The sequence below is a fragment of the Sarcophilus harrisii genome, chromosome 3, assembly GCF_902635505.1.
Source record: "Sarcophilus harrisii chromosome 3, mSarHar1.11, whole genome shotgun sequence".
In the NCBI taxonomy this organism is placed as follows: Eukaryota; Metazoa; Chordata; class Mammalia; order Dasyuromorphia; family Dasyuridae; genus Sarcophilus; species Sarcophilus harrisii.
This window is the reverse complement of record NC_045428.1, coordinates 56,668,042-56,694,641: the sequence shown is the minus strand read 5'-3', so window position 1 is coordinate 56,694,641 and position 26,600 is coordinate 56,668,042. Positions and strand designations below refer to the sequence as shown.

General features: G+C 34.7%; 1 protein-coding gene across 9 annotated transcripts in view; it reads right to left on the bottom strand.

Annotated features, from left to right (window-relative positions):
- DOCK10 (dedicator of cytokinesis 10) overlaps positions 1–26,600 on the bottom strand; it is a 335,847-nt gene that overhangs the window by 245,807 nt on the left and 63,440 nt on the right. For 5 of the 9 annotated variants that reach the window (XM_031957952.1, XM_031957953.1, XM_031957959.1 and 2 more), the window contains exon 1: positions 12,464–14,411. The exons of 2 other annotated variants lie outside the window; for them this stretch is intronic. In XM_031957952.1, the coding sequence (XP_031813812.1) occupies positions 12,464–12,625 (162 nt within the window). In that variant the 5' untranslated portion in view covers positions 12,626–14,411. Of the gene's footprint in view, positions 1–12,463; positions 14,412–26,600 lie in introns of those variants that run through there. 2 more of the 9 variants (XM_031957954.1, XM_023500795.2) reach the window with 1 other exon arrangement.

Genomic DNA, 26,600 nt, shown 5'->3' with positions numbered 1-26,600 from the left:
TTAATTGCAATTCCATTTTTTTTTGCATAGTGCCTTATTTGCTTTTCACAACATTCTTGCTACTTAAGGGCAGAGACCATCTTTTACTCTTCTTGGATCTCTAGCACTTAATATAATGCCTGGGACACAGTAGAGGCTTAATAAATGTTTACTGAATGAATGGAAACTGAACATTGCAAGTATTATTATTCCTGTTTTACAGATAATTATCTAGAATCTCAGGAGGGTTAAATATAATTCCCAGGGTTATTGGGGCTAATTATCAGTAATAGTATGACTGGAAAATATATATCTCTTACCTCCCAGTAACATCCATTTCCCATTACATCATGTTGTCCAGTGTCTGCTAATTCTTTTCAATCATACTGGGCAGGCAAATGCAACAACTTCCAAGGAATCACAGAAAAAAGCTATTTAACCTAAAACTTTTTTTGCTGCTGCCTTAATTCCAAGAAATTAAAGCTGTAGTAAAGGACAATCAAGAATTACCCAGCAGGGACAAGCAGGATCAATATTTCCAATGATGACCTAACCTAAATAAATGGAAGAAGGGATATGTATATTTATGGGTATGTAATTGAGGAAGTGAGTGACTGGAAAAGGTAGCAGAACAGTAAAATGGTGAGAGTGAAAGATGCTTGGTGAACAGCTAGTGAATTCTACTGAGATCTATTAAATATAAAAAAAAAGCTAAAATAGTATCTCTTAAACAGTAGATGAATCCTTAGTGGGGAGATTATTTGAAACATAGATCAAGATCATAAAGGAAAATTAGGCCTGAATGTGTCACAAACTGCATTGATGGAAGAAAGAGTGACATCAAAGAGGTCAAGGATTCATTAAATAATTAAAATATTTGAGTAACCTTTGTGGAAGAAGCCAATAGAGGGGAACTGGAAGACTTTTATGTTGTTATGCATTTGCAGAATCTTGGCTAGTATTTATGACCACCATGCCTCCTCTACTATGCACTCACCTACAATATGAATAGTTAGAGACATAATAACTTTTGACCAAAATATGGACCTTTTAGAATTCATTTAAAGTAAATTATCACCATCACCATCATCACTGTCATCATCATCATTATTATTATCCACAGTAAGTGCTTTCAATTTGAATTGAACTCTGTTTTAAAAAAAAAGTCACATTCGCAATCTACTCTCTTCCAAAATGGGGATACCTGTGATGTTAATTTGCCAAAATCAAATTTCTAGCTTCTTATTCAAACTGGTCATGGAGAAAAGGCAAAGATGAAAAAAATACAAGGAAGATGACACGGCCATTGGGTTCACATGTCTGTCATTTAAAATCAATAGCAGAAGCTTTCCCTGCCTGTCCATCAGTGTAGCCCCCAGAGATTTGTCATGTACCCAGAGAGTACTTGCTTCATAAACATCAGGGACAGATTTGTCATGTTCCATTCTGCTTTCTGAGTTAATCAAGGGAAGTGGCAGAGATTTTAATCCATTAATTAATTTACTTTGGAAAGTTCCTTAAAGCAAGGCTGATTGTTTTCTTTTAACTAGCTCTGGCTTAAAATGTGGAAAGGATGAAAGGAAGGGAAGGAAGCACCTCTTTCTAAAGGAACTGATATTTGCAAGCATAGAAGAAAAATAAATATAGAAGAGGGATAACAAAGATTGAAATTGAAATATCACATGGTGCTTACTGAACACAAAGGGAGGTTGTTAAAAACATCATTACAGAAGGATTTTTGAAGACCAAAATGCCTGATCTGATTTGAAACAAATGGTAAAAGTATTTCACAGTCCACTTCCCTTGCCTCTCCAAGAGCTTCTTCTTTGCTTGTAACTCCCCCTGCCTTTTGATTTCTGTTTCAGATTATCTTTTTCTCTGCTTATCTCTCCCAATAGCCTTCATTTTTGCAATATCTTTTGGTTCGATGATTTTTTCATTTAGTTCCATTTTTTAAATGACTTATTCACCCCATGTACCTTGGACTTAATAGTCTTCTTTTGTTGTTACCTTAGCTGTAGGAGGCTAGAATAGCCAACTATACCCTCAAATCCACTTTTACAAAGCATTAAAAACAAATTTTATACACACGACATTGCCACTTATTGAAGTTACTACCTGAATTTCTAAAATACCAGCATAAAACATGTAATTATCTCCATGCTGTGAAGGGAGAGAAAAACTTTCTTTGCAAAATAGAAGTGAACCATTGATCTTGATGAGCAACTGAGGAATATGCTTATGTTTCAAGTTGAACTCAGGAAACCCTTTTATTTGAGAAAATAAAATAAAATCTAATATTTACTTGATGTTTAAGTCATGAGGTTCCAGAACATCAGAATTAAAAGGGACCTCAATGGCCATCTAGTCTAAATTTTATTCTCTACAATATACCATACCAAAGGTAATTTAATCATGGTCCAAAGACTTCCAATGTTTATATCAAGTCTAACTTTAATGCTAATTATAAAAAGATTGATTTGGCACAGACTATGTGGTAGGCAGAGAAGTAGATATTGGCTATATAAAGAAAAAAAAAAGTTCCTGCTTTTGGGAAGCTTACATTATTATGGAGAGAGTAAGCTACATCATATAGATTATAAGATTTATAGATTATAAATGAGAGATTTTAGATTTTCCACCTCATAATATGGGATTATAGTACTTAAATATTTCATGGATTATAGGCACAGAAAAATAGACAAAGGATATGACAAATCATTCACAAAAGAAGAATATCAAATGATTAATGGTCCTACCAAAAAACTGTTTTAAATTACTAAGAAGAGAAATACAGATCAAAACATCAGAGGTTTGACTGCACAATCACCAAATTGGCAATGGTGCTAAAAATAGGAATAGTCAATAGTGGAAGAGTTATGGAAAGACAGGAACATTAGCATACTATTGGTGGAGTTGTGAGTTGATGCTTCATCTCTGGAAAGAATTTCAGAATTCTGTTAACAAGAATTTATTTTTTTAGAATTTTTTATTAAAGCTTTTTATTTTCAAAACATATGCATGGATAATTTTTCAACAATGATCCCTGCAAAACCTTGTATTAAATTTTCTCCCCTTTCCCCTCAACTCCACCCCTAGATGGCAAGCAATTCAGTATATGTTAAACATGTTAAAATATAGGTTAAATCGAATATATGCATATATGTTTATATAATTATCTTGCTGCACAAGAAAAATCAGATCACAAAGGGAAAAAAATGAGAAAGAAAACAAAATGCAAGCAAACAACAAGAAAAAGAGCGAAAATGGTACGTTGTGATACACCCTCACTTCCCACAGTCCTCTCTCTGGGTAGATGGCTCTCTTTAACACAAGATCATTGGAAATGGCCTGAATCATCTCATTGTTGAAAAGAGCCATGTCCATCAGAATTGATCATATTCAGCAAGAATTTATTAAGTGATTACATTATACCTCTCTCATTTAGTACCTGTTACATCAGTTGGGGACTTCCTTGGGCCTTTTCTTTCATGCCCCTCTACCCCATGTTAGAGCCCTTTCTTTGTTCCCTTCTATCTTTCTCCACTTTTTGTGTGCTCTCCTCCATCACTAGATTATAAATTCCCCGAGGACAGGGATTGTCGTTGTGTTTATTTGGATTTCCATCCCCAGAACTTTGCACAGTGCCTGGCATATGATAGATGCTTAATAAGTGTTTATTGATAAATTGCCAAGCATTGTAAACAGTGGAGACACAAGGGCAAAAAAAAAAATCACAATCCCTGTCCTCTAGAAACACACATTTTAACAAGGGAAATAACATGTAAATAATAATATTCATGTAAGATATACATGGAATAGAGGGTAGATAATATCAGAAAGAAGGCAATTGTGAGTGAGTTGAATGGAAAACAAAGAAAGAACTCTTAAAGGTGAGATTTAAACTGAGTCCTGAAGGAAGCCAGGAAATAGTAAAAAGATAGGGAAATCTTCTAGGCCTGGGAGACACCCAGTTCAAAGACACAGAGATAGGAGATGATTTGTGAAGAATAGCAAATTGTCCGGTGTAAGTGGATTACACAGTATGTGGATGGGAATAAAGGATAGGAAGACTGATAAGATAGGAAGGGGCCAAGCTGTGAAAAATCTTTAACGATAAACATGGTCTTTTGTATTAAATCCTGGAAATCATAAAGAGCTGCTGGAAATTATTGAGTTAAAGAGTGACATTATCAGATTGGTGATTTAGGAAAATCACTTTGGCAGCTATAATGCAGTTGAAAGATGTATTAGAGTGAGGAGAGAATCCGAAATATTTATAGCTGTATTTCTTAGAGTAGTAAAGGATTGGAAACAAAGTAGATGCCAATGGATTTAGCATGGCTAAATAAATATGATACATGAATATAACAGCTATTATTTCTATGCTTCAAGAAACAAAGAATATGATGAACACAGAAGCTTGGGAAAATATCTGTAAATTAATACAAAGTGGAGTGAGCAGAACCAGAAAAACAATATAATTATAGAAGGAACAATGGTAGCCAGAATATAAGGTTTACAAATTATCTCACATATACTGTTTTATATCATCCTGACAATAACTATCAGGTAGATGCTTTTATTATCCCTATTTTTACAGATGAGTAAACTGAAGGCAAAACAGATTTAAGTAGCTTGCTCAGGCAATTAGTGTGTCAGATGATATTTAAACACATTTTCCTAACTCCAAGTCTAGTACTCTATCCCTCTGTCCACTGAACCATGACTTTGTTTTCCTAGTTGCCAAGATACAAAAAAAGAACAAAATAAAGATTGAAAATGAATCCTTCAAAAAGTTAAAATGAATCCTACAAAATTATAAAGATGAAGCTTGGCGTCAGAGAAGAAGCATGAGAACTAATTCTCTACCTTCTTTGCAGATGTGGAAGACTAAAGGGTATATATCACTGCACATGATATCAGATCTTTCAATGTATTAGTTTTGCTGAACTGTTTAAAATTATTCTGTCATAAATGATAGATGTCAAACACAATATTTGGAAATGTAGTTGCTATAAAACAAAAGATATCAATAAATGTATTTTAAAACACTGCAAATTGGAACATATTGAATAAATTTACACAAAATAATGACAACGGCTCACCTTTACACAGAATTTTTCATTTGTAAAATGCTATTTTTCTAATGTAAACTGGTTTCTATTATTCATCATGGAATTTCTAATTGTAAAGTCCTGATTGAACTGAAGAAAAGGAAAGGAAAACAGAAAGAACACAAAATATTGTTTTCAAAGTGCAATTAGGATCTATGAAGGAAGAATAAATACATAATTAGTTCTAAAAAATCCTAGTTAGGAAAATTTGCTTGAATAAGGAGAATTTGATCATCTTGCTTATTTTAACATCATGTTAAATTTTCTGACTTGGAATTTCCATTTTTTTTTAATGGAAATTAACTCTAATATCAACAAGTAGGCACAAATTAAGCTCCATTGGAAAAGGTCAATTGACATGTTTAAGGATATCTAAGAAGAATGAGATAGATTTTTGTCTTTTCCAAAGTAACACAGTATAACATCTGAAAGTGTAACTTGAATTAATAATGACATTTTATTCAGATGGAATCCTATTTCAATGCTGCATTATTTTTATTATTTTTTTCTGGGCCTTTGATTTATAATTATGGGGAGGCCCCAGTGTAAGTACTCTCCTCTGATGGAGATCAGCATCTGTCTGCAACCTAGAGAGGTTGATTGCAACACTGAAAGGTTGTCAGTTGTCCATGGGTCACAAAGTCAGCAAATTCCAGAACTTGAACCTGTCTTTTTGATCCAAAGTCTAACCATTGAGAGACTCTTGGCAAGGCTTTCTTTCAGTACAAAATCATCTATGACTAAATTTAGATGACCTGCCAATCAAAATATTTAAGAGAAAATGATTTTATTTGAAACTTAAACTGTTTGGTCTCAAAAAATTTGTCTGAACTCACTAGATTAGCATGTCTGATTGAATGTGTATTTCCCTTTTACTTCATAAAACTGGTCTTAAAGAATAAAGAATAAAATATTTTCCCCCAAATTAAACAAATTATGCAAAATGATTCTAGTAGGGGGAAATTTTTCATGTTTATCTGAGCTCTCAATTAAACAACTTCATTAAAAACACTGTGTAGGTGGCAGAAATAACCATGTAGCTCATTCAAATGATCCTCTTAAAGTGGTAGAAAAATGACAGTAATTTGTATTCATTTCTCCCCTGAAAACATTCACAGTAAGCTCAATAGATTTTAAATTCATTTATTTCTCATAAAAATATCACTCTGCTGGAGCATCAAAGTGCTAGGGGGTAAGATTAAAACCTATCTTAAAAACTAATGCATGATATCACTTTTCTCTGAATGATTCGTTTGGGTATAGAATACATGAAATTTGACCATTGCCATATTAGAATCTGTACACTGAGTAATCATGCTGTAATGAATTTCCTTCATATTTACCACAAGCTTGCTTGTTTCAGCTTTATAATTGCCTTTCAACTGTGAACTCAAAAAGTTCCTAAAGAAACTTACTCCTATCTCTTACCAATCCCTCCAATTGTATTCTGGAAACCAATCGATTACACTAATATAGCAATTTTTAACTTCTCTTTCTCTATTTCCGTTTCAGTATTTTCATGAAATTATTGTGTATTTCTTATTTTTTTTTGCATTTCTTATTCTTCTATTTCTATACCATCTCTGATTTTGTAAAAAAAACTGGTAAATTCCAGAAAGTGAATGATTAAAATTATGCTGAACTTCCCCAACACCAGAAAATGAAGAATAGTGTTGCTAAGTCCTGTACCTTTGATAAGTAGACTGTAAGGAAGTTAGAATATTTACAGGGAAGAGGAAATGATTTATTTTTGTTACTATATCTCTAGTAGATGCCTCCCAAGTAGAAGATACTTGAATAATTAGAACAAATTATTCTAGCCACCAATGGAGAGGGAAGTAGTCAAAGTCATTATTATTTTAATGTAAACTTAGGATTCTTCTGAAATCTTCAAAGTATACATGTGTGTGTGAAGCCAATTCTCTAATTTTTCTTAGTTTTAGTCTTAGTCTTAGACACATCTGTGTGATAGATTATTTAGAAAAAAGTAACATAGGCAGGGATATTTAAGTGAAAAATCATGTCTATTCAAAATAAGAAAATGAAAATAGAAATGTTAAGTGAAAATCTGAGCTATGTTGGCTAAATACAATATAAAAATAATTGAGGACACAGCAAACCATGTTCATTTCCCCTGTTAATAAAACTTTGTTAACTTAGTATAATTAATTATTAAATAAGGACATAGAAAAGAGGGCGATTTTACTTCCCTACATCATTATTATCCTATTACATTATTTTATAGGCTCCTCTCAATTCCTGTCCTTATTGAATGTGACATATATGAAAACCAACCTCTGCCAATGTAACTATATAACCTTCAAAGACAGAGATACATTTCTGTTTCCATAAACAATGCATGAGCCTCACTCACTACCTTGCATTATCCAATACTCTCAAAGCACTTTGCCAAGAAGAGGTTATCAGTGGTCATGTTTTACAAGAAGGTAACAATTAGGAAGGGATTAAGGTGCTCTGGCTCTCCTGACTCCTAGCTCAGTTTTTTTTTTCCATTACAGTCCTGGCAAGTTGTGATATTTGGGTCCATCATTTCTTCTGAGCTGCAGAAAGAATCAGACAAGCTAGGTGACAGAGAATTACCTGGACAAAATCTTGATTCCGATAATCCCAGGAGCCAAATTCCCTACTCCCAGGGTTGGCCGTTTACTCTGTGTATTAGAGAAGCTAATTCAAGACCTTTTAGGGATAATGAGAGAATAAAATTTTTCTGGAAGGCAACAAATAATATGTATTGGAGCTTTGGGGCCACCAAAGAATTCCTAAATAACATATCGCTTCCTTGGAAGCAGCATTAGCAGCTAGTATCTCTGAAAAGTTGTTTAGCAAGGCAAATGTTTTGCTCAAAGAGATTTTAATACTACAATGAATAATCAAAATATGTAGCATTTAAGGGTTTGCCAAATGCTTTATATACATACATACATATATATTTATATGTATATATATGTATATATACATACATATATAGGTGCGTGTGTGTATCTCCTTTGATTTTCACAACAATCTTCTCAGTAGGTATGAAAAATCTAAGAACAAGAGAGATTGAGTGATTTGCCCTGGGTCACACAGCTGATAGGCTACTAAGGCAGGATTCAACCTAAGGTCTTACTAATTTCTCAGGCCAGTACTCTATACCTCATGTCACCTATTTTATTTCCTCTGCTGGTCCACTGGGTTAGGCACACCATCAAAGTTTCTAATGTTTTAAAGTTTTTAATTTATATTTGTTTATATTTGTTTTTGCAAAATTTTGTAAAGTATATTTATATTTAATTTATATATGATTAAAACATGTTAAAACATTTTAAGTTTTAAATAGTTGGGTATTCTATTTCAATTTCCTTATCCAAAAGATAAAATGATAGAAAATGATAGAACTAGACTGAGGAACATTAGAGTTTTCACAGCTGGGGTTCTGATACTCCATGATTTCTAGCAAAGTAGTTCTCTGTTTTAATCTAACTGGCTCAAAGAGTGGACTGTAAAGCTCCCTCAATTTAGGAACTTTATAGACAATTAGTCAATAGCCCTCACTGGGGGCTAGTATCTTCTCATCCCACTGTCCATCTTGCATCTGGGGGACCTTGGTTTGGCTGCCAGATTGTATAAGGAGATATGAATGTGACAGTTCCATAAGATGAAAGGCTATCTCCTTAGTTTGCCTCAGTACATTGCAGCTGATGGGCTCAATCAAGAGTTGCATTGGTTTGCAGGTGGACATGTCAATATCACTGACTTAAGTCAATCTAGGTTGACACATTTACTGAACACCTACTATGCATGGGACACCATGTGAGGGACATCCTGTGAAGGAGAGAAGGAATGTCAATTTAATAAGCATTTACCATGATTAACATGGTGAATACAAAGCTTTTCAATGCTCCAGATGCCAAAAATCTACTTGGAGACCCAAGACATAATTATAAACTTTTAAATATCATTGTAAGAGTCAAATAACAATGAAAGAAATGAATGTTGGTGGAAAAAATAAATGAAACAAGCAAATTATTAACAATTAACAATTGATACCTAGCCCAGTTCAGGGTAGATTGTATATACTTGATAAATATTTGTTGGATGGGTAAATGAATGAATTAAGCTATGAATGAGTGAGTGAGAATAAACATTGGATTGCAGTAGGAGTAATCTATTTCTCATTTACAAAGTAAAAAGTGTGAGCTAAATGCTCTACAAGATACCTTCCAGTACTAAATCTAATGATCTCAAGACTTATTCAGAGAAGAGAGATGATCCAGGAAAAATCAGATTGAGAAAGCCAGACTTGAGCTGGAAGTTGAAGCATGGATATGTAGGTGGCATGAAAAAGTACACTTTAGATTGAAGTCAATAGTAAGAGAAAGATAATGCAAGGAAGAAAGTGAAAGATGAATTCAATGAGTAAAGCAGGTGGCTGGTGCTAAGGATACATGAAATCTAGCATACACATTTAGTACTTCTGACTTTATCCTGAAGGTATTAGAAAGCCATTGAAGGTTTGTGATCATAGAAGTGATATAATTAGGAAAGAGTTTTAAGAATATTGCACTGGAGCAGTGTTCAAAATGTGTTGAATAAAGTAGAGATAGGTGGCAAAGAGACTAGTCAAAGCTAGGTTATAGATATGACAGTCTTAACCTTGAATGACTTACATGAGAATGACTATAAAGTGAAAAGAGTCCAGATGCATCATCAAAGAAAAATCCACAAGATCTTAGTAACTGGTTGGATATTGTAAGGGATAGAGGATGAGAGAAGGGAATAAACATGCTTCAAGTCTTGGTCACTAGAAGATTAATGATTCCATTACCTGAAATAAGGATGTTAGGATGGAGAACTATTTTGCGGAGGAATGATGAAGACTTTAGTTCTAGATTGTGAGTTCCTAAGATATAGAGACTATATAGGGTTAGCTCATTCTATCTAGCCCCCAGCAAAATTCTAATGCATTTTCTGATAAGAACAAGTATTTAATCCCCCATCGGACACTCTAATTTAATTAATGAAAATGTTTTGCTGCATAGATGAAAATTAGCAAAATGATTTTCATTTGAAATAACTAGAGATCAAAAGTTAAAGCTTTTTCCATTACTTCATTTTCTTGGCATTTAAAAAAAATCTTTGTTGATGTTCTTTTAAACAACACAATCACTTCTCAGAAATTCTCTCCTTATTAAATCTTCCCTTATAATAAGAAAAAAAACAGGTAAACAAAAACCAATTGATAGCAACTTCTAACAATGCAACCAATTTTCTGTACTTTAAATCTACTATTACTTAATGGAGAGAAAAGGCATTTCCTTGTAGCATCCTTGGCTTCTCTCAAGAATCATGTACCATCTCCTAAGGAAATCTTCCCTTAGTTGTTAATATCCTTTTGTTTTTCCTCATGCTTACCATAAACATATTTAACATTGTGAATTTCTTTAAGTGCAAATCTAACCAACTCTCTCCCTTACTCAACAAACTCCTGTCATATATTATTTCTCCTCTAATGGAATGTAAACTCTTCGAGAATAAGACTTTTTCTATTTTTTGTTTTAGTATAATCAATTTCTAATATAGTTCTTAGCACATGGTAGGTAGTTAATTAATACTAGCTGATGAATTGATTGCTTTTTTACTGTTCCTCTTTTTGTATAACTGTGTCTTAAAGGTTTTCTACCACTGGGCAGTAGACTATAAGCTTCCTGAAGGAAGGGACTGTGTAATTTTTATCTTTTATCTCCAGTCCATAGCAAAAGGCCTTGAATACAACCTGCATTGATAAATATTTGTTGAACTGAATTTAGAATAGATTTTACTAAGTTTCTTCTCTTTAAAATTCTATCATGAAAAGTATTTTCTTTAGGAGAGCTGCCAATTTTCCTAATGTATTTCCTTGTTATGTTTGAATTACTTTCTTATTTTAGCAAGGCCAAGAGAGAGGCTTTGATGGTTTTTCATATTGCATGCTGATAATTTGTTGTTGATTTTTTAAAGATTGATTTAATTAATACAGCAACAATAACAACAACAAAAAGGAGAACAAAAGGCTACTTGTTCAGGTGACAGACATAACAAGTTGGAGGTACAGCCCTGCAGAAATGGACAAAGTTCATCCTGTTATCATCAGATTTAAAGCAGGATTTGTGGAACAAATATATGCATGCCTCTGAATGACCTAAATTGCCACATATTACTTGTCAATCTTCAAAGGACTTCACTGATATGAGCTGCGACAAGTTTGAAGTTATCAGTATGAAATCAGTTCATCTTAGCAGAGTTAGCTATTTGAGAAGCAGTAGTGAGAACAGAATAGACTTAAGTTTTTTTTTTTTTTAACTCATCTAAGTATTGCACATCAGATTTTTAAGAAGAACTAGTTGAGGGATGTTGTTTAATAACCTCTCTGTCATTCAGAGGCACAAATCAAGTAAAAACACCTTTAACTAAAGAATTCTGGGCAAACAGGGATTTTTCATTCACTATATGACACACATTTGATATATGAGAGAAAAAATGTCTACTATACAAAACCATTCAGACTTCAATGTTTCTCCCCAATTTTGGAAACTTTAATAAAGACGCTATATCCTGGTGTGGAATTTCAGTGACTAAGCAGATTTTTATGTCTCCCTCAATATAAAGAAACTTAGAAGCAAGAAGAAGGATTCTATAATTCACACCAAAGAGAATCTTAAGGAATTTGACGTAGGGAGAAGGTAAAACAGGTGACAAGGAACAAGTATCTAATACCATATCTAAAAACAAGTTTATTGTAAAGACAGTTTTCCCAAAAAGGATCAAGGATCAATAAGAAACTTGATCATAATTTTATTAAAGGATCCACTCTTTATTCTGAAAACACTCATGATTAAAGAGAAAAAGTGTGTATTTTTAAACCACCAAATCATAATTAAAAACTCACTTGAAGCTATGCTACACCTAATGATAAAATTGACCACATTCAGGCTTTTACATTGCTGAAATACAAATCATTAAATTTCTATTTATTTATTCCTTAAAACTCAAAGCATAGAATAAAAAGCATTTAATTAACTTCAACTTTGAAATGCTTTTTCTGAATGACAGTTAAACATGGGTTTTAGAAAGCTAAACAGAGCAGAGTTTCCAATTGTCCACAGCTATAACCTAATTGGGTAACAGACAGATTTCAACTGGGTTGAACAAGAGTTTCTGAATACTACTCAAACAGTCATTCACAGGAACCAATCATCCAGACTATACTTCTTGGATCTACAGAAAACCAAACCAAACCAGAACAATACACCCAACAACTTCAACCATTTATCCCATAGACAGGAACTATTAAGTGACCTGAAGCCAAAGAGTGAAGCATACTCTACCATGATGATGAGGGTCCTGGGTCTGCTTATTTCGTCCTCACTATCCAGAGGCAGAATTTCATGTGATGGCTCTTCTTGGCGTCGCCGGCAAATGTGTGGACAGTTCCTCTGTACCACAGAACGAAAGGCTTGTAATAGAACAATACTGGCAGCGCAGCCCATCGCTGCATCCTGGAGCCTACAAAATAACTTCTATGTTTATGCTATGTTTGAAAAAAAAAAAAAACAACAGTGGCTCCTTGTCCCTGCAAACAGCCTACATTGCAGCTGCAGTCAGCCAGCTCTCCAATCGCTTCCGTGGGTCCTGATCATCTGATCACAACTGAGTAGCTTGGATGCAGAGATAGGAAAGATTTGATCCACTGAAATGAAACACACTCAGAAATATGAGTGCGTTTTGCTGGGAGAGTGTTTCCTCAACTCACTCAGGAGACTAGGCTTCCTGTACATTATGAAGATGGATTATAAGTCTCAAGTTCATGGATCTCAACACATTACAACCTCCTCCCCTCCCAATCAGATATAATGTAAATAAAACAACATAAAAGTCTGGCTCTAAGATAACATATGTGTATAGAAAAGTGAGAAGGACTGACACCAATAATAAGATTAGCATTGATAATAAGAGTAGAAATATTGAATTGAAATAAAAAACCTTTTTGCAAGAGGAATCTTTGCTACAACTCCACTTATTAAGTGATTAAAGGGATGCACTTTGCATGACATGTTAGGGCAATTCAATGGTGTCATCTGAGACACAGAGCCTTGTACCCAATTCTCTGAAGAAATCCTTACTAACGTTGCCTCTCAATGGCATGGTTGTTCTGTTCCCACACATGGAGTTTTGCAGACCATTACATTTTCATATTAATCCGGGGTGGGGACGAGGGTGGAGAGATCAAAAAGGATTTCTACTAATGAGATCTGGGCTTGAGCTAAATGAAGTGACTTGTGAGGAAAGGAAACTCTAAAAGCACCTTTTAGGTCCCAACTCTATTCCAGGCGTAGGATACAGGGACTCCTAGCCATTGGTAGTTAACAGCTTTGGACTCTGACTCCAGTCAGACTAGTCACTCAGAAGGCAGTTAAAGAGATGCTTAGAAATCACATGACCTTCTTGGAATGGTCTCAAGACCTAATGGTACACTGTAAGATAATAGGGCATCAGAGGAAGTTCGAACTAAAAATATCTCACAGAAAATGGATTTTGCTTACATGCAAAGAAAGGTAAGAATTCTCAGTAGGATTTTAACATTAGGCACTTTCTTTTAGTTTGACTTTCCAATGTGATTATCTGAGCATCAAGGAAAGTGGAGGGAGGTGGATTTTATTTTTATTTTTGATAGAGACTGTTCAATTCAATTCAATTCTTCAAACATTTATTAAGGATGCACTATAGTCTAATAGCTGTGGAATAGCAAAACAAACAAACAAAAAGAAAACATCCTATGCAAACTTCTCTTCAAAGTGGATGCTCCTATATGAACTTTGGGACAAGGCCCATTCTACGATAAGGTACAGCAAATAGAGCTCTACAATTTGCTGCCTCTTCTCCACAAGCATCTTGTGCTGTACTTGATTAGGCATTAATTGCTCACTAATTTGTCACAACACAGTATAATGCTCATGGGTATGCTTGCCAGAGAAGGAAAACATATTCTCTGAGACATTAGGCACTTGCTGCCAGTGTTTTTTTCCTCTGTCTGTTTTGAGCAAACTTATTCTGCGTGCCTGGAAAAAGAAGGAAAAAAAACCTTACACTGCTGGCAAATATGAGACTAGCTCCCTTAGAGATTTCTCAGAGAATCTTGGTGTTTATCTAAACCACTTGTATTTCAGAGCAACTGAGGACAGCTCACAGTAAGGTTGTGGGTTAGTAGATATATTGTACAAATGAATTGTGTACTCATTTGTGTACACATTTGTACACATATTAATAAACTTACAATACATGTGCATACATACATATATAGAAACATAATAGCATATACATATACAAAACCTTATATGCAAACACATACATTTATCTCTACATTTCCCTATACACACACTCAGAGAGATACTATAGATAAAGAGAGCTGGCCTTAGAGTTAGATAGAATTGAATAATCAGTGCTATCTCTTATACATAGACTGTAATTGTTAAATCATTCAATGCTCTATATATCTCTCTAAGAAAATAGAGCAAAACATTTGCTGATGAGCATTGGACCACTAGATGGCATAGTGGATATAATTCTAGGTCCAGAGTCAGAAAAAACATATCTTCTTAAGTTCAAATCCAGCCTCAGACACTCTTACTAGTTGAGTGATCCTGTCCAAGTCACCTAATCCTTTCTGCTTCAGTTCCTGATCTATAAAATGGGTTGGAGAAGGCAAACCACTCTAGTATCTTTGCCTAGAAAACCATGGGGCACAAAGAATCAGACAGCACTGAAAAACAACATTGGGAGAGAAAGTTTTCTTACTGCAAGTTCCCAATGAAATAATATGCCTATCTCTATTTCTATCATTTCTATTTCTGTTTATCTCTCTCTGTCAAATTCATGCATTAGTATATAAATTTATATTATACTTATCAACCTATATGTAAAAACATACATGTTTGCTTTCAATTATTTTCCATGTATACATATTCACAAGATGGTATGCATAGTATATAGAAAGCTATCTTTAGAATTGGAAGACAGACTCAAGTTTTATTTCTGACACTAGTAGCTGTGTGACTCTAAACAAGTTACTTATTTTTTCAGTGTTCCAGAAAACTCTCTATGACTATAAATTATTTAAGTCCATTGTGGAAAGATTTCTTTCTCTAGAAATTCCTTATAAAGTCCCGGATATAGGCCAAAAACAAAACAAAAACATGTTCATGCATCTGTAGCCAGAAGAGCCATTTTTCTCTCTATATTTAAAATCTCAATATAATTTTACAATATATATTGTTGTCCCTCAACATACTTCTGTATGACCCCTGGCTTTCCTTTCCATCCTAGATGTATATCTGGGAAAAAAGCCATGCCAAAGTGATCTCCTGTGCTGTTGTTAGGATTGCCTATCTATTTTAACAGTCTCATCTGTTGCAGAGCTGAAGGAGACTCCTTGGCCACACACACCATATGGTTGGCAGCTTTGGGACAGACTCACATTCCAAACTCCATTCCCAGCCCACTTCCTTCTGAATTTGGCTAACCTCTTGTGCTGGCTTTTGCAGATACTTATTTTGGTAGTTACCAAAGTCTTTTGGGGAGGTGACTAAGATATCTCAGTCTACATGGATACTATTTTCATAAACTTTCCCTTGGCCTGTAAGGAACTCACACTTAATCTTGCTGGGAGATAGAAGGGTTTTGTATGTAGCTGTTTTTTGTTTAATTATTTTTCTAAAGATGTCATTCCTTGAGAATCCTATCATCTCATGGTTATTGCTTTTCAGAAAAGCTCAATGAATAAAAAAGACACCAAATTAGGATGATAGTGCTGGAATATCAATGCTTATCTTCTGAATAGAAAAAATGTCACCCCTTCTCCCCCAAATCAAGTTCAAATTATTGGCCATTTTGTAACATAAGTGGTATTGTAAAACTCACATGAGGAAAAATGTACACAAAGCATTGAAAAATAGGTATGAAATTCATAGTGATAACTGTATTTTAAGTTATAATAAAAAAGTATTTAATCCTATGCCAAATCGAGAATTGTTGTGACCTTTTTAATGAACTTAGGAAACTATCTTTTTCCTTGGGCTTTTTTGAAATATATAGTCACTTATAGAATCAGGATATCATTGTACAGGATAACAGCAAAACTGCAATGGTGATCAACTGTGATAGAGTTAGTTACTTCAATCAATACGACAATCCAAGACAACTCTAAAGGACCCATAATGAAACATACTATCTACCCCGAGAGAGAATTGATGAATTCTAAGTACAAACTGAAGTATAATTTTTTTATTTTCTTTACTCTTCTTACATTTCTTTACAATATTGTTGATATGGAAACATTTCACATGATATCACATGTTTAATTGATATCATATTGCTTGCCAAAATGCTCAGGTGGGGAGGAAGGAGAGAATGTGGAGCTCAAATTTTAAAAAAGGAATGTCAAAAAATTAATAACAATTAAAAAGAAATATATTACCACCAAAAGACTTTAAAAACATATTTGTTGCATATTACAAAAACAGAAAACTGGAGAATTTGATCTGGAAAGAGTACCTTTGAGATCATTTAAAGTCTTATTTTTACAGCTAAGGAAGCGCAGACCTAGAGTGATGGAAAGTTTCTTGCTCAAGGTTATAAATGCCATAGTGAATGGCAAAGCTGGGACTTCAGGCCAAGTTTTTATTCTCCAAATCTGGGACTCCTTCTACCATGTCACACTGAAACCCATAGTCTAGAAGGTGCTGATATACTAGAAAGACTATTTTCTCACTTTTTCAGAGAGGAGGAAATGATGACACAGATACTAAGTTAGAGTAACTGTCAACAACATAAACACATCCTAGCTGACAACTGATATCATATTGTTTGCCATATTGCTTGGGTGGAGAAGGGGAGAGAGGGAGAAAATTTGGAACTCAAATTTAAAAAAAGAATGTCAAAAAATTTAAGAACAATTAAAAAAAGAAATATATAACTGCCCAAAGGCTTAAACACTCAAACTTTGACATAAAGAATCATCACAGTAAATGCTAAGTGAGAGATGCACAAAGCAAGGGGTCATAGTCAGCAGATCTGGCTGTCATACACAAAACAATTCCTGAAGGATGTTAGCCTGTTCTCATCTGCTAATGCCTCAATGAAAGGAAGTTAGCATTAGCTTAATGAGCCAGTAGCAAATACAATTCTTATATTGGTGATCTCCGCCAAGAGAGATGAACTATCCAGACCAGAGATAACAAAGCAGTTCCTCTCCTCAAGGATATTGCATACTAAAAAGAGAGACAATGTGTACACATATGAATAAACAAAAATGCTTGTATGTATATACATACACAATGAACATATCTCCAGAATTCTCAGTACAGGAAGAAAACCATTGCACAAAATTGTAACATACTTAACAGTAGCAAAGATGATAGATGCTTCTTTCACTAGTCCAGGAAAAAAGGACTCTTCTGAACTTCCTCTCTCCACAGGCTGAGGGAAATAATTTCTTCAGAGTCCTGGGGAGAAACTGATCTAGTTAAAGATGAGCACATGCCGTCTCTTTCTATAGCCAGCCTAACCCCAAGAGTCCACAAATCCCTGCCTCAGTCACCAGGCAGGACAAAGGATGGATATCTGCCATCATGTACTTTTTTTTTTTTAGTTTCCTTCTATCTCTTTTTTCTTTTCTTTTTTTATTACATTAACACATATTTAAGGAATAAAACAAATGTTATCTGTAACATAATACGTTATAAAATATGATTATATATGAAACTGAAAATCTTCTACATATAACTTGCTATTCCTTTCGAACATAGAACAAAATTATCATGTAGATGTCTTTTTTTCAATCCTTTCATTCCTACCCTCCCTCATCTCTTTCTAAGGGGTTGATAATGAAATCAACATCACCTTTCATACTATAAAGTGTGTGACAATCTATTGCCTCATGGCTTTGCTGAGGATTCCTGATATATCCAGTGTGTCTCTGTGTGTGTGTGTGTGTGTGTGTGTGTGTGTATGTGTGTGTGTTTGTGTTTGTGTTTACTTATATATGTACCTGGCTTCTCTAATTAAGATGCAACCTCCTTGAGGGAAGAACTGTTTCATATCTTTTTTTGTACAAGAACTTAGATGACTTGGAGATATATGGTAGGAGGTTGAACTGACCTAACCTGGATCTGATATGGCTAACCATCTCAGTTTTCCTGAGACTAGTTGTTGTATAGTGGTACCTCTGTGGAAATTAAGACCTGGATGCTTCCACAAGATCATGTGAACAAAGGAATTTATCTCATACAGTGACTGGCATCCCTTTCCCTACTAGTCCATCATATAGCAGTATTTGGGATCATTCACTTGTACTGGCCTTTTTTAAAATAGAAAAATAAGGACCACTGGACAAGGTGCATGGTAGTGTTTTTTTGTCCATAGATTGTTTAAAGCTATCTTTTGTTTTTACATTACCTGAATTTCTCTGTCATCCCTCCCCTTCTCTACCACAGAGAACCATCCTACATAATAGACTTTTTATAAAAGAAAAAGAAAAAAATGCGGCAAAATTATCCAATGTTTGAAAAAAAGGTTGAAAATACAGGCAATGTTCCATATCCAGGGGCCTCTGGTTCTCACTTCTTTGGGATCATGCTTATTCTTTGTTGTTTCATAACATATATTTGCAATTTTTTGTGGTGGTTGTTCTTTCCATTTAATAGTATTTATAATAATAGCCTTCATTTATACAGTACTTTAAGATTTTATAAAGTGCTTCACATATATTATCTCCTAACAAGCCAATGAAGTAAATACTATTTATTCCCATTTTACAGGTAAGGAAACTGAGGCTGAGAAAGGACAAGGGATTTTCCCAGGGTCGCCCAGCTAAGTAAGTGTTTAAGTGAGGATTTGAATTCAGGTCTTCCTGATTCTATCTAATGCATGACCTAACTGCCCTAGTAATAGGTAGCATTTATATAACACTTAAAGGTGAAAATTGCTACCCTCTTCACCTCCCAAATCTTCCACAAATATAATGACAAAGCGTTAAAGGGATGATATTTCTTGTTCTCCCTTTTTTCCATTCCAAGTCTACTGACAAAGCTTTGTGATAACAAATGGGTTGCTTGACAGCAGTAAAAATGACCTCAGTACATGCTGTCTTAACTAAGGAAGAAAACAATCAAATCTGTTATTAACATTTGTTATGTTCACTCTGTGTGATATTCTGTATCCTACACAACCCTTTATGCTCACCACGGGTTGGGAGTTAGTTTCAAGAAACTCTTAAATAGGATCCTTTAAGGGACTTATGGGTAAAGGGGAGCTTATTGGAAGATGTGAGTTTTGAGACTGGGAATGACAAAGGAAACTCATGAAATTTTGGGAAGAAATAGATTCTTTAACATTTAAACTCAACATCATTCTTCACTGCTTTTGCTTTTTGAAAACAAAGATGTGTTTGAAACAAAATTGAAATATGGAAAAATGATCATTGTTGAGATGTCATTTTGCACACAGAACTCAAAAAAAAATTAGTAACAGTGGGCTTTCACATCCTTGGATCTTTGCAAGTTGATCATGAAGAGTTGGAAAATCCATAGAAAAGAAAAAGTAGAAAAAAGAAAAGTCTATAAAATATATATATATATATATATATAAAATATATATGCCTTTCACCATTCCTTATGGACAGATCAGCATCACAAATATATTAGTCTCCTGATAGATGTACTGATGTTCTAAGTGAATTGGTTGTCAACCAACAGTAAATATATCATAATCTGGACCTGAGATAATTTTCATCCGGTTGGTTTTATTGTCTGAACTGTTGGACCAAACTTTTGAAACAGTCTTGGACCTCATCCAAAAAAATCTTTTAAAAAATTAACACAGAATCATCTGAAATAGGAACATTTGGAAGTAGATGTTAATGTAACATGGCTCCATGATGATGGGACTTCCATAACCAGTAGTTAAATATAAATTCTGTGTAGGATATTTGATATGGTATAAGCATGGCTTCCCAGGAATTGTGATCTTGTTTTAATTTGGATCACATAAAGCTCTTTTTTCCAGGGCCTGTTGAGTCTTAGAGAAACTGAATTGCAAAGTCCTAGATATAAAGAATTAGGAGAGCAAACTTTGGAGTTCAGAGAAGTCCTTCTAGGAAAAGATTATGAAGTACTTCTTGAAGAATAATTTTTCCCTTCTTCTTCTCTATTCACTAGATATGGCATGAGTTAGTCCTACTACTTCCAGATTATATCACTTAACACTTACCAAAATGGAGGGATTTTCCTCATTGATAAAATGATGTGGTTGACTTAACTGGTCTCCAAAATTGAACTCTAAAGTTTTTTGGTTCTATTCTGTTACTAAGAAAATTTATAAATTAAATATTGTAAAACTTGATAGCATCCTTTAAAACACTGAATATCTATTGAATTGAGGAGAATCTTGGTTATATATATATATATATATATATATATATATTGATTATAATTGAATTGTATTCAATAGTGATAAGATTCATTTATATTCTTTAGCCATGGAGTAACTGATAGTTGCATTAACTCAGAAACTACTTATAGGTAACAGTTGTTTGGAGATAAAACTGCTCCTGATGCCAGGGTCAATTCAAGTGACACTCAAGTCTAGGCCATAGTAATTAGTGAAGAGGATGCTGGCCTTGAAGTCAGAAACCTTCTGTTTGAATCCTGGTTTTATTGTGAAATGCTGACTACATGACTTGCCGCTCTGAGACTTATTTTCCTTACCTAAAAAATTGAAAATATTGTCCTAGATGACCCCTGAACTTCCTCCTTCCATCACTATCTATGATCTGGTAACTTCAAGAGACAAGAACAAGCTTCAGGTTAGAGTTTGGTGCAGTTGACTTTTAAGATGGTTTCCAGCTCTAAGATTGTGTGTCAAACGTTTGAAAATTTTAATTATGTGCAGAGGTTATATTTATATATTCGAGCCTCTACTCAAAGTCTTTGGCCATTTCTTAGATGTGGAAGCTCTCAAAAGTTTGTCCAGTGGAATTCATGGATAATGATGGTAATGGCTTCATATGCATAATGGGTATCTTATTTTTACCTTCTCAAAGGGGTGGGGATAGGGTGGAGGAATGGAGATAATTTGAAACTGAATATAAAAATTAAATTACAAAAGCAGATAATGGTATAAATGACACTTAATTTAATAGTTTGATTTGTCCTTGGATAGGTGATTGCTCACATTGGGTAGACACCAATTATTTCTTGTATACATTCAATACTTTTAGTATTTCTGATATTATTAGAATAGTTACTCTAATCTACAGATATAAATTTCAGTTCTTTTTCAAATTTCTAGCTGCCAAGAATTGTTATAAAAACAACAAAAATCATTCTACTATCTAGGTTGAAAATGTACCAGAAAGTCTCTGCTTAAATTTTTCCTAGTTTGTAAGACACAAGTTAGCTAATTAGTTGTATGACTTTCTGAAGCCCTGCAGTCTCTCTGAACCTCCCTTAACTAATAAACCAATAAAGTGGGGACATTGGGCTAGATGATAATAATTCATTCAGGGACAAATCAAGCTACCAAATGATAGCCATTTTACACATATGACATTAATATCATTGTTCTCAGATGCAAAGGAAAGGACTGGTCTGGATTTAGTATCTTCACTTATGTTCATTAACAGCTGACATTAATTGAGCACTTTTTAACTTTGCAAAGTACTGATTATCTCATTTAATTTTCACAAAAACTCTGTGTGGCAAGAAATATTCCCATGGTACATTTTAGTTGAGACTTAGAGTTAAGGGTCAGAGGTTGAATTTGAATACAGTTCTTCCTGACCCATTAGGTTTGATATTCTATCCATAATGCCTCTTTGTGCAGGTGGGGTAGAGGATGATTGTGTCATTTTCTTTTCTATTGCTTTCCTACATGGAATTATTAATACCTGTGAATTCTTGTTTCATTCAGAAAGCCTGGTCTGAAACATTTTCATTTTGAACTCTCTACTCTTTTTCTTTACACTCATGATTTGAGGGGTAGGGTGGTGTTTATTTCAATTTTGTTCCTTTATCTCATTTTTTCGCTTCACTTAATTACAGTAGCTTCATCTTTCTAAGGTTTCCTTGTGTGGATATTTTATTGAGCTGTCCATTAATCATTGTGGAAATTCGTTGCATTGTTCCCTCACCTTAAGACCCGAGGTTCAGTTGCTAATGTACCCTTTGTTTTCAACTTCATAACTCTGACATGAAGACTGTTCTGAAACAGATTAAGTAGTATTCCTCTGCTAGTTACTCATTTCAGTTGTGCTCAGGAAATTATCTTTCCTAGGTCTCTCCAACATCTTTTTCAACCCATTCCTTCTTAGAAGTATACTGCCATTTGTTTGAATCATTTAAATGTTCCATTGTTATAACATTTTCTTAGTAATTCTGTCTTGGTGAGTCAGAAAAGAAAATACCTAAGAGCATTTCAAATCATTGTTCATTCTATTTCTTCCCCATGGTATTGATTCAGAAATCATTCTCATCCTATACTCAAACATCTTTTCTTTTCTTTCTTCTTGAGTTCTTATGACTCAGGGAAGGAGACCTAATGGGTCAGGGAGAGAATGAGAGAGTCAGGACACTGTGCTCTGAACTTTTGAGGCTGGATCCCTTTGTGACCTTAGCCAAGGTACTTGATTCTTTGCCTTATTTATATTTTTTTTTACTATGAGTTTCTGTGTTAGGTTGGGAATAATGTGGTAAGTTCTCACTGAAATGAATGTTATTTATCCAGATCATGACCAAGAACTAGTAAGTAAGGGGCAAAAGAGATCTTTGAAACCAACATTGTTTTTACAAATAAAATCAATAATAACAAAGTTTTTGCATTAAAACTCCCACATTAGACTCAAGGGAGTCCTTTGGGTTCTGACTCAGGGACTAGATACCCTTATTTTAGGCAATGTTCTAACAAACTTAGTTATTTGACTTCCTAGCCTGCAAAAAAACAAAACAACAACCAAAAAAAACCTTTTGAGTAAAGTCGTAAAATTTTAAACTAAGGTTGTTTGCCAGCCTATTAAATTACCAGCCAATGTACAGTGTACAAGGAGTGCCTGTACTCCCTCCTCTGAAACAGATGGTGGTGACTTCTACACTTAACAGATGGTCTTTGAGAGTTATGGCTGCACTATCTGTCAACCTTAGCTAGGATAGTCCTAAGATATTTCTCACTAGGTTTAGGCTTTTAATACTGGTGACCTTGCTAAAGCTTTTGCTCCACAGACTAGCTTTGAGATCCCAAGGTTACCTTCATGTCCTGATAAAGTACCAGAAGAAACTCTCAAAATAAAGAACACAGGGTAACTAGATAGAGGCCCCCTGTCAGCAACCAGAAGGGGCAGCCAACAATCTGAGGGTAAGGGATGTCAGATAAACTTGAAAGAAGGATATGTACTCTGAAAGCAGATTAAGATTTCAGGACATGAGCAAAAAAGAATGCCCTGAAATTTTTACTGCATATTATATGAAAATTATTAACATTAAAATCAACAAACAATTCACAGGATCAGATTAATCATTATTAATGATAACTAGATTTATGTATATTGTTGAAATCACTTTACATCTATAATTTTATTTGTTCTTTTAGCAAATAAACCACCAAGATGAGAAAACTGAGGCTGAGAGAAGTTAAGTGACTTGCCCAGGATCACACAACCAGTACTCAGCCAATAATATTTATTATGTTCCTATTATTAATCAGTCAATCAATAATCATTTATTAAGTGCCTGCTAAGTGCTAGGCACTATGGTAATTCTAGGGATAAAAAAGAGGAGCTTACAATCCCTAATAGCAAACAAATATGTATGAACAAGTTGGAAACAAGATAAATAGGAAATAATTAACAGAGGAAAGGCATTAAAATTGAGAAAGTTGGGAAAGACTTTGTTTAGAAGGTAAGGTTTTACCTGGGACTTGAAGTAAGCCAAGGAAGCCAGGAAGTAGAGATGATGAGTGAGAGAATTCCAGGCATGAGAGATAGTGACAATGAGGAGAATTTGGGAGACAGAATGACTGGTTTGAGGAGGCCAATTTCACTAGACAAAGAGTTGGGGGAGAGTATGAGATGTAAGAAGATTATGAAGGACTTTGAACAGCAAATGCAGAAATTTTACATTTGATGCTGGAGGTAATAAGGAGGCATTATCGAATCTTTCACTTTCACTTAAAGAAGATCAAGTTGACAGTTGAATAGGCCCAGTTATTAACATAATACAGCACAAGGTAAAATTTGTAGCAGTTCCAATTAATATGGTTTCATGATTTTGTGTGGCTTCATTTGGAAGCCTATGGATGAAAGTAACTGCAGCGGATGGTGGCAGCAATCCACAACAAAAGCTTGGCAGCATATGGATAGTTATAGGATAAGGAGACAAGCGAATGAAGAGTTGAATTAGTTCATTAAGGTTTCAAGACAGAAAAGTAAAGGGAGTGTAACCAGGGCCTGGAAAGAGCTAGTATATAAATGAGGCAGGATTTGAATTCCATATTTCAAGTTGGGGGTAAAGAGGTAGGGAGGTATCTAGAGGTTTAAGTGACATTACCTCATTTATAAGCAGGCTTTGAACCCAGTTTCCCCTAGTGCCAGTTAAATGCTTATTTCTATATCAACAAACTACTTCTCCAAGTAAGTATTAAGTGCCTTCTCTGTGGGAAGATAGATGGTCATAATAATGACTGAGTCATTAATAACAGGTTAAATTATGTTCATTATACACTACTAAGGAAGCAGGGGAGTGAGTCATTTATTTTTAGAAAAGTTTCAGTACAAACTGTGTTTTTTAAAAAAGTTTTTGTACTTGAAGAAATAAGCTTTAGTTACCTGGAAAATTCAGTTATGTAGAACAGCTCATTCCCTAATCATGTTGAAGAATGAATAAATGGCACATTTCTGTACATGGTTTTATTTTGGGGTGTGTGTATGTGTGTGTGTGTGTCTTGTTTTTATATGCTGCAAAGAACTAACCACCCACATACCCTAAACCTTTCAAGTTAAAAAGAGCTTATGACAATCACAAATTGCTTTCCAAACAAAAAAAATGGCAGTCTTTTAAGGAGAGAGGTAGGGAGGAGGATAGAAAGATAAACAGATGGAGACAGAGACAGACAGACATAGTGATTCAGAGAGAAACAGGTAGAGAGACAAAGAAATAGAGCTAGAGAGACACATGGAGACATGTAGACACACACATACACAGAGACAGAGATAGAAACAGCGAGACAGACACAGAGACTGAAAGACAAAAAAGATGGGAGAGAAGAAGAGAGGGAGCAGAGGAGAAGAGAGAGAGGAGAGATACATAGAGAGGAGAGACAGGAGAGAAAAAGAGATGGGTCAAGAGGAGACCCCCAAACAGGAAAAGGATAATGTCAGAGTAAATTAGTAAATTTCAATGTGACTTTTTCTGCCATGTTTTATGTGTAATAGCCCCAAATATTAATTTAAGTTTAGTTTAACAGCTTGCAAATGTTGAAAGGAAATGAGGACATATAGGTTTAAGAAACAGCAGGAGAAGGAGGAGCAAGGTTCTATCAAAAGATCTTTTGATAAGGTAATGTTTAGCATCTCATTAAAAGCTAAGCCACAGGATGTGGGTTCCTAAGTTTTTGTTCCTGTGATCTACAGTTTATGCATCTGACAAAGGAAGTGGCTGCAGGGAGAAATCAGCTCCTGCTTGTGAGATACCATCTTAGTAAGGGTCCTGTGGTGAAAGGAGGGGTGGACCTGGGAATTCAAGATGCAGGGATTGGGATCCTGGTTCTGTCCCTATTTAGTTGTGTGACCATGAGAACATCTCTTCAATCTGGGCCTTACTTTGTAATCAGCAAAATTAGGAGGTGACAGTCAATTCTTAGGGTCTCTTCTCTAAGTTTAAATTATGTTACAGCTCAGTGGCAGCCAGAATTCTAAAGGCAGGATAGTCACTAGGGGTTGTTTGGTGCCTCAGGCAAAACAGCGTCACTTTCCCAAGCCTTTCTGGACCCCTTTTAACAGAGATGAAACAAAGCAGTTAGAATGAACCTTCTGGGTAGGCTTTGAAGGAGAAAAAAGAGAGGCAGAAAAAGCAAGAATGACAAGCAACCCAAGTGAGAGGAGTCTTTTGTCAATTGGTTTGCTTTGGTGATGGTGGTAGGATTTACAGATCACCTAAAATCTCTGAGGCATCCAGGGTTCTTTTCAGAGTCACTACTGAGCAGACAAAGTCAAGGTGGAGATCAGGCCACCCCTTGATCAGCTGTGGTTCTAGCGAGGTTTTAGCAGATGGAGAGTAAAAGAAAAATCAATAACTTGAAACAACAAGTTGGCCCATCTCATTAATCAGCCCCTACACTGTAGGAGAGCCCAATAAAAAAGGAGGAGTCTCTCCCTAGAGACTTGATTATTTTGTTATGATAAGAATCAAAACAAGAAGTCAA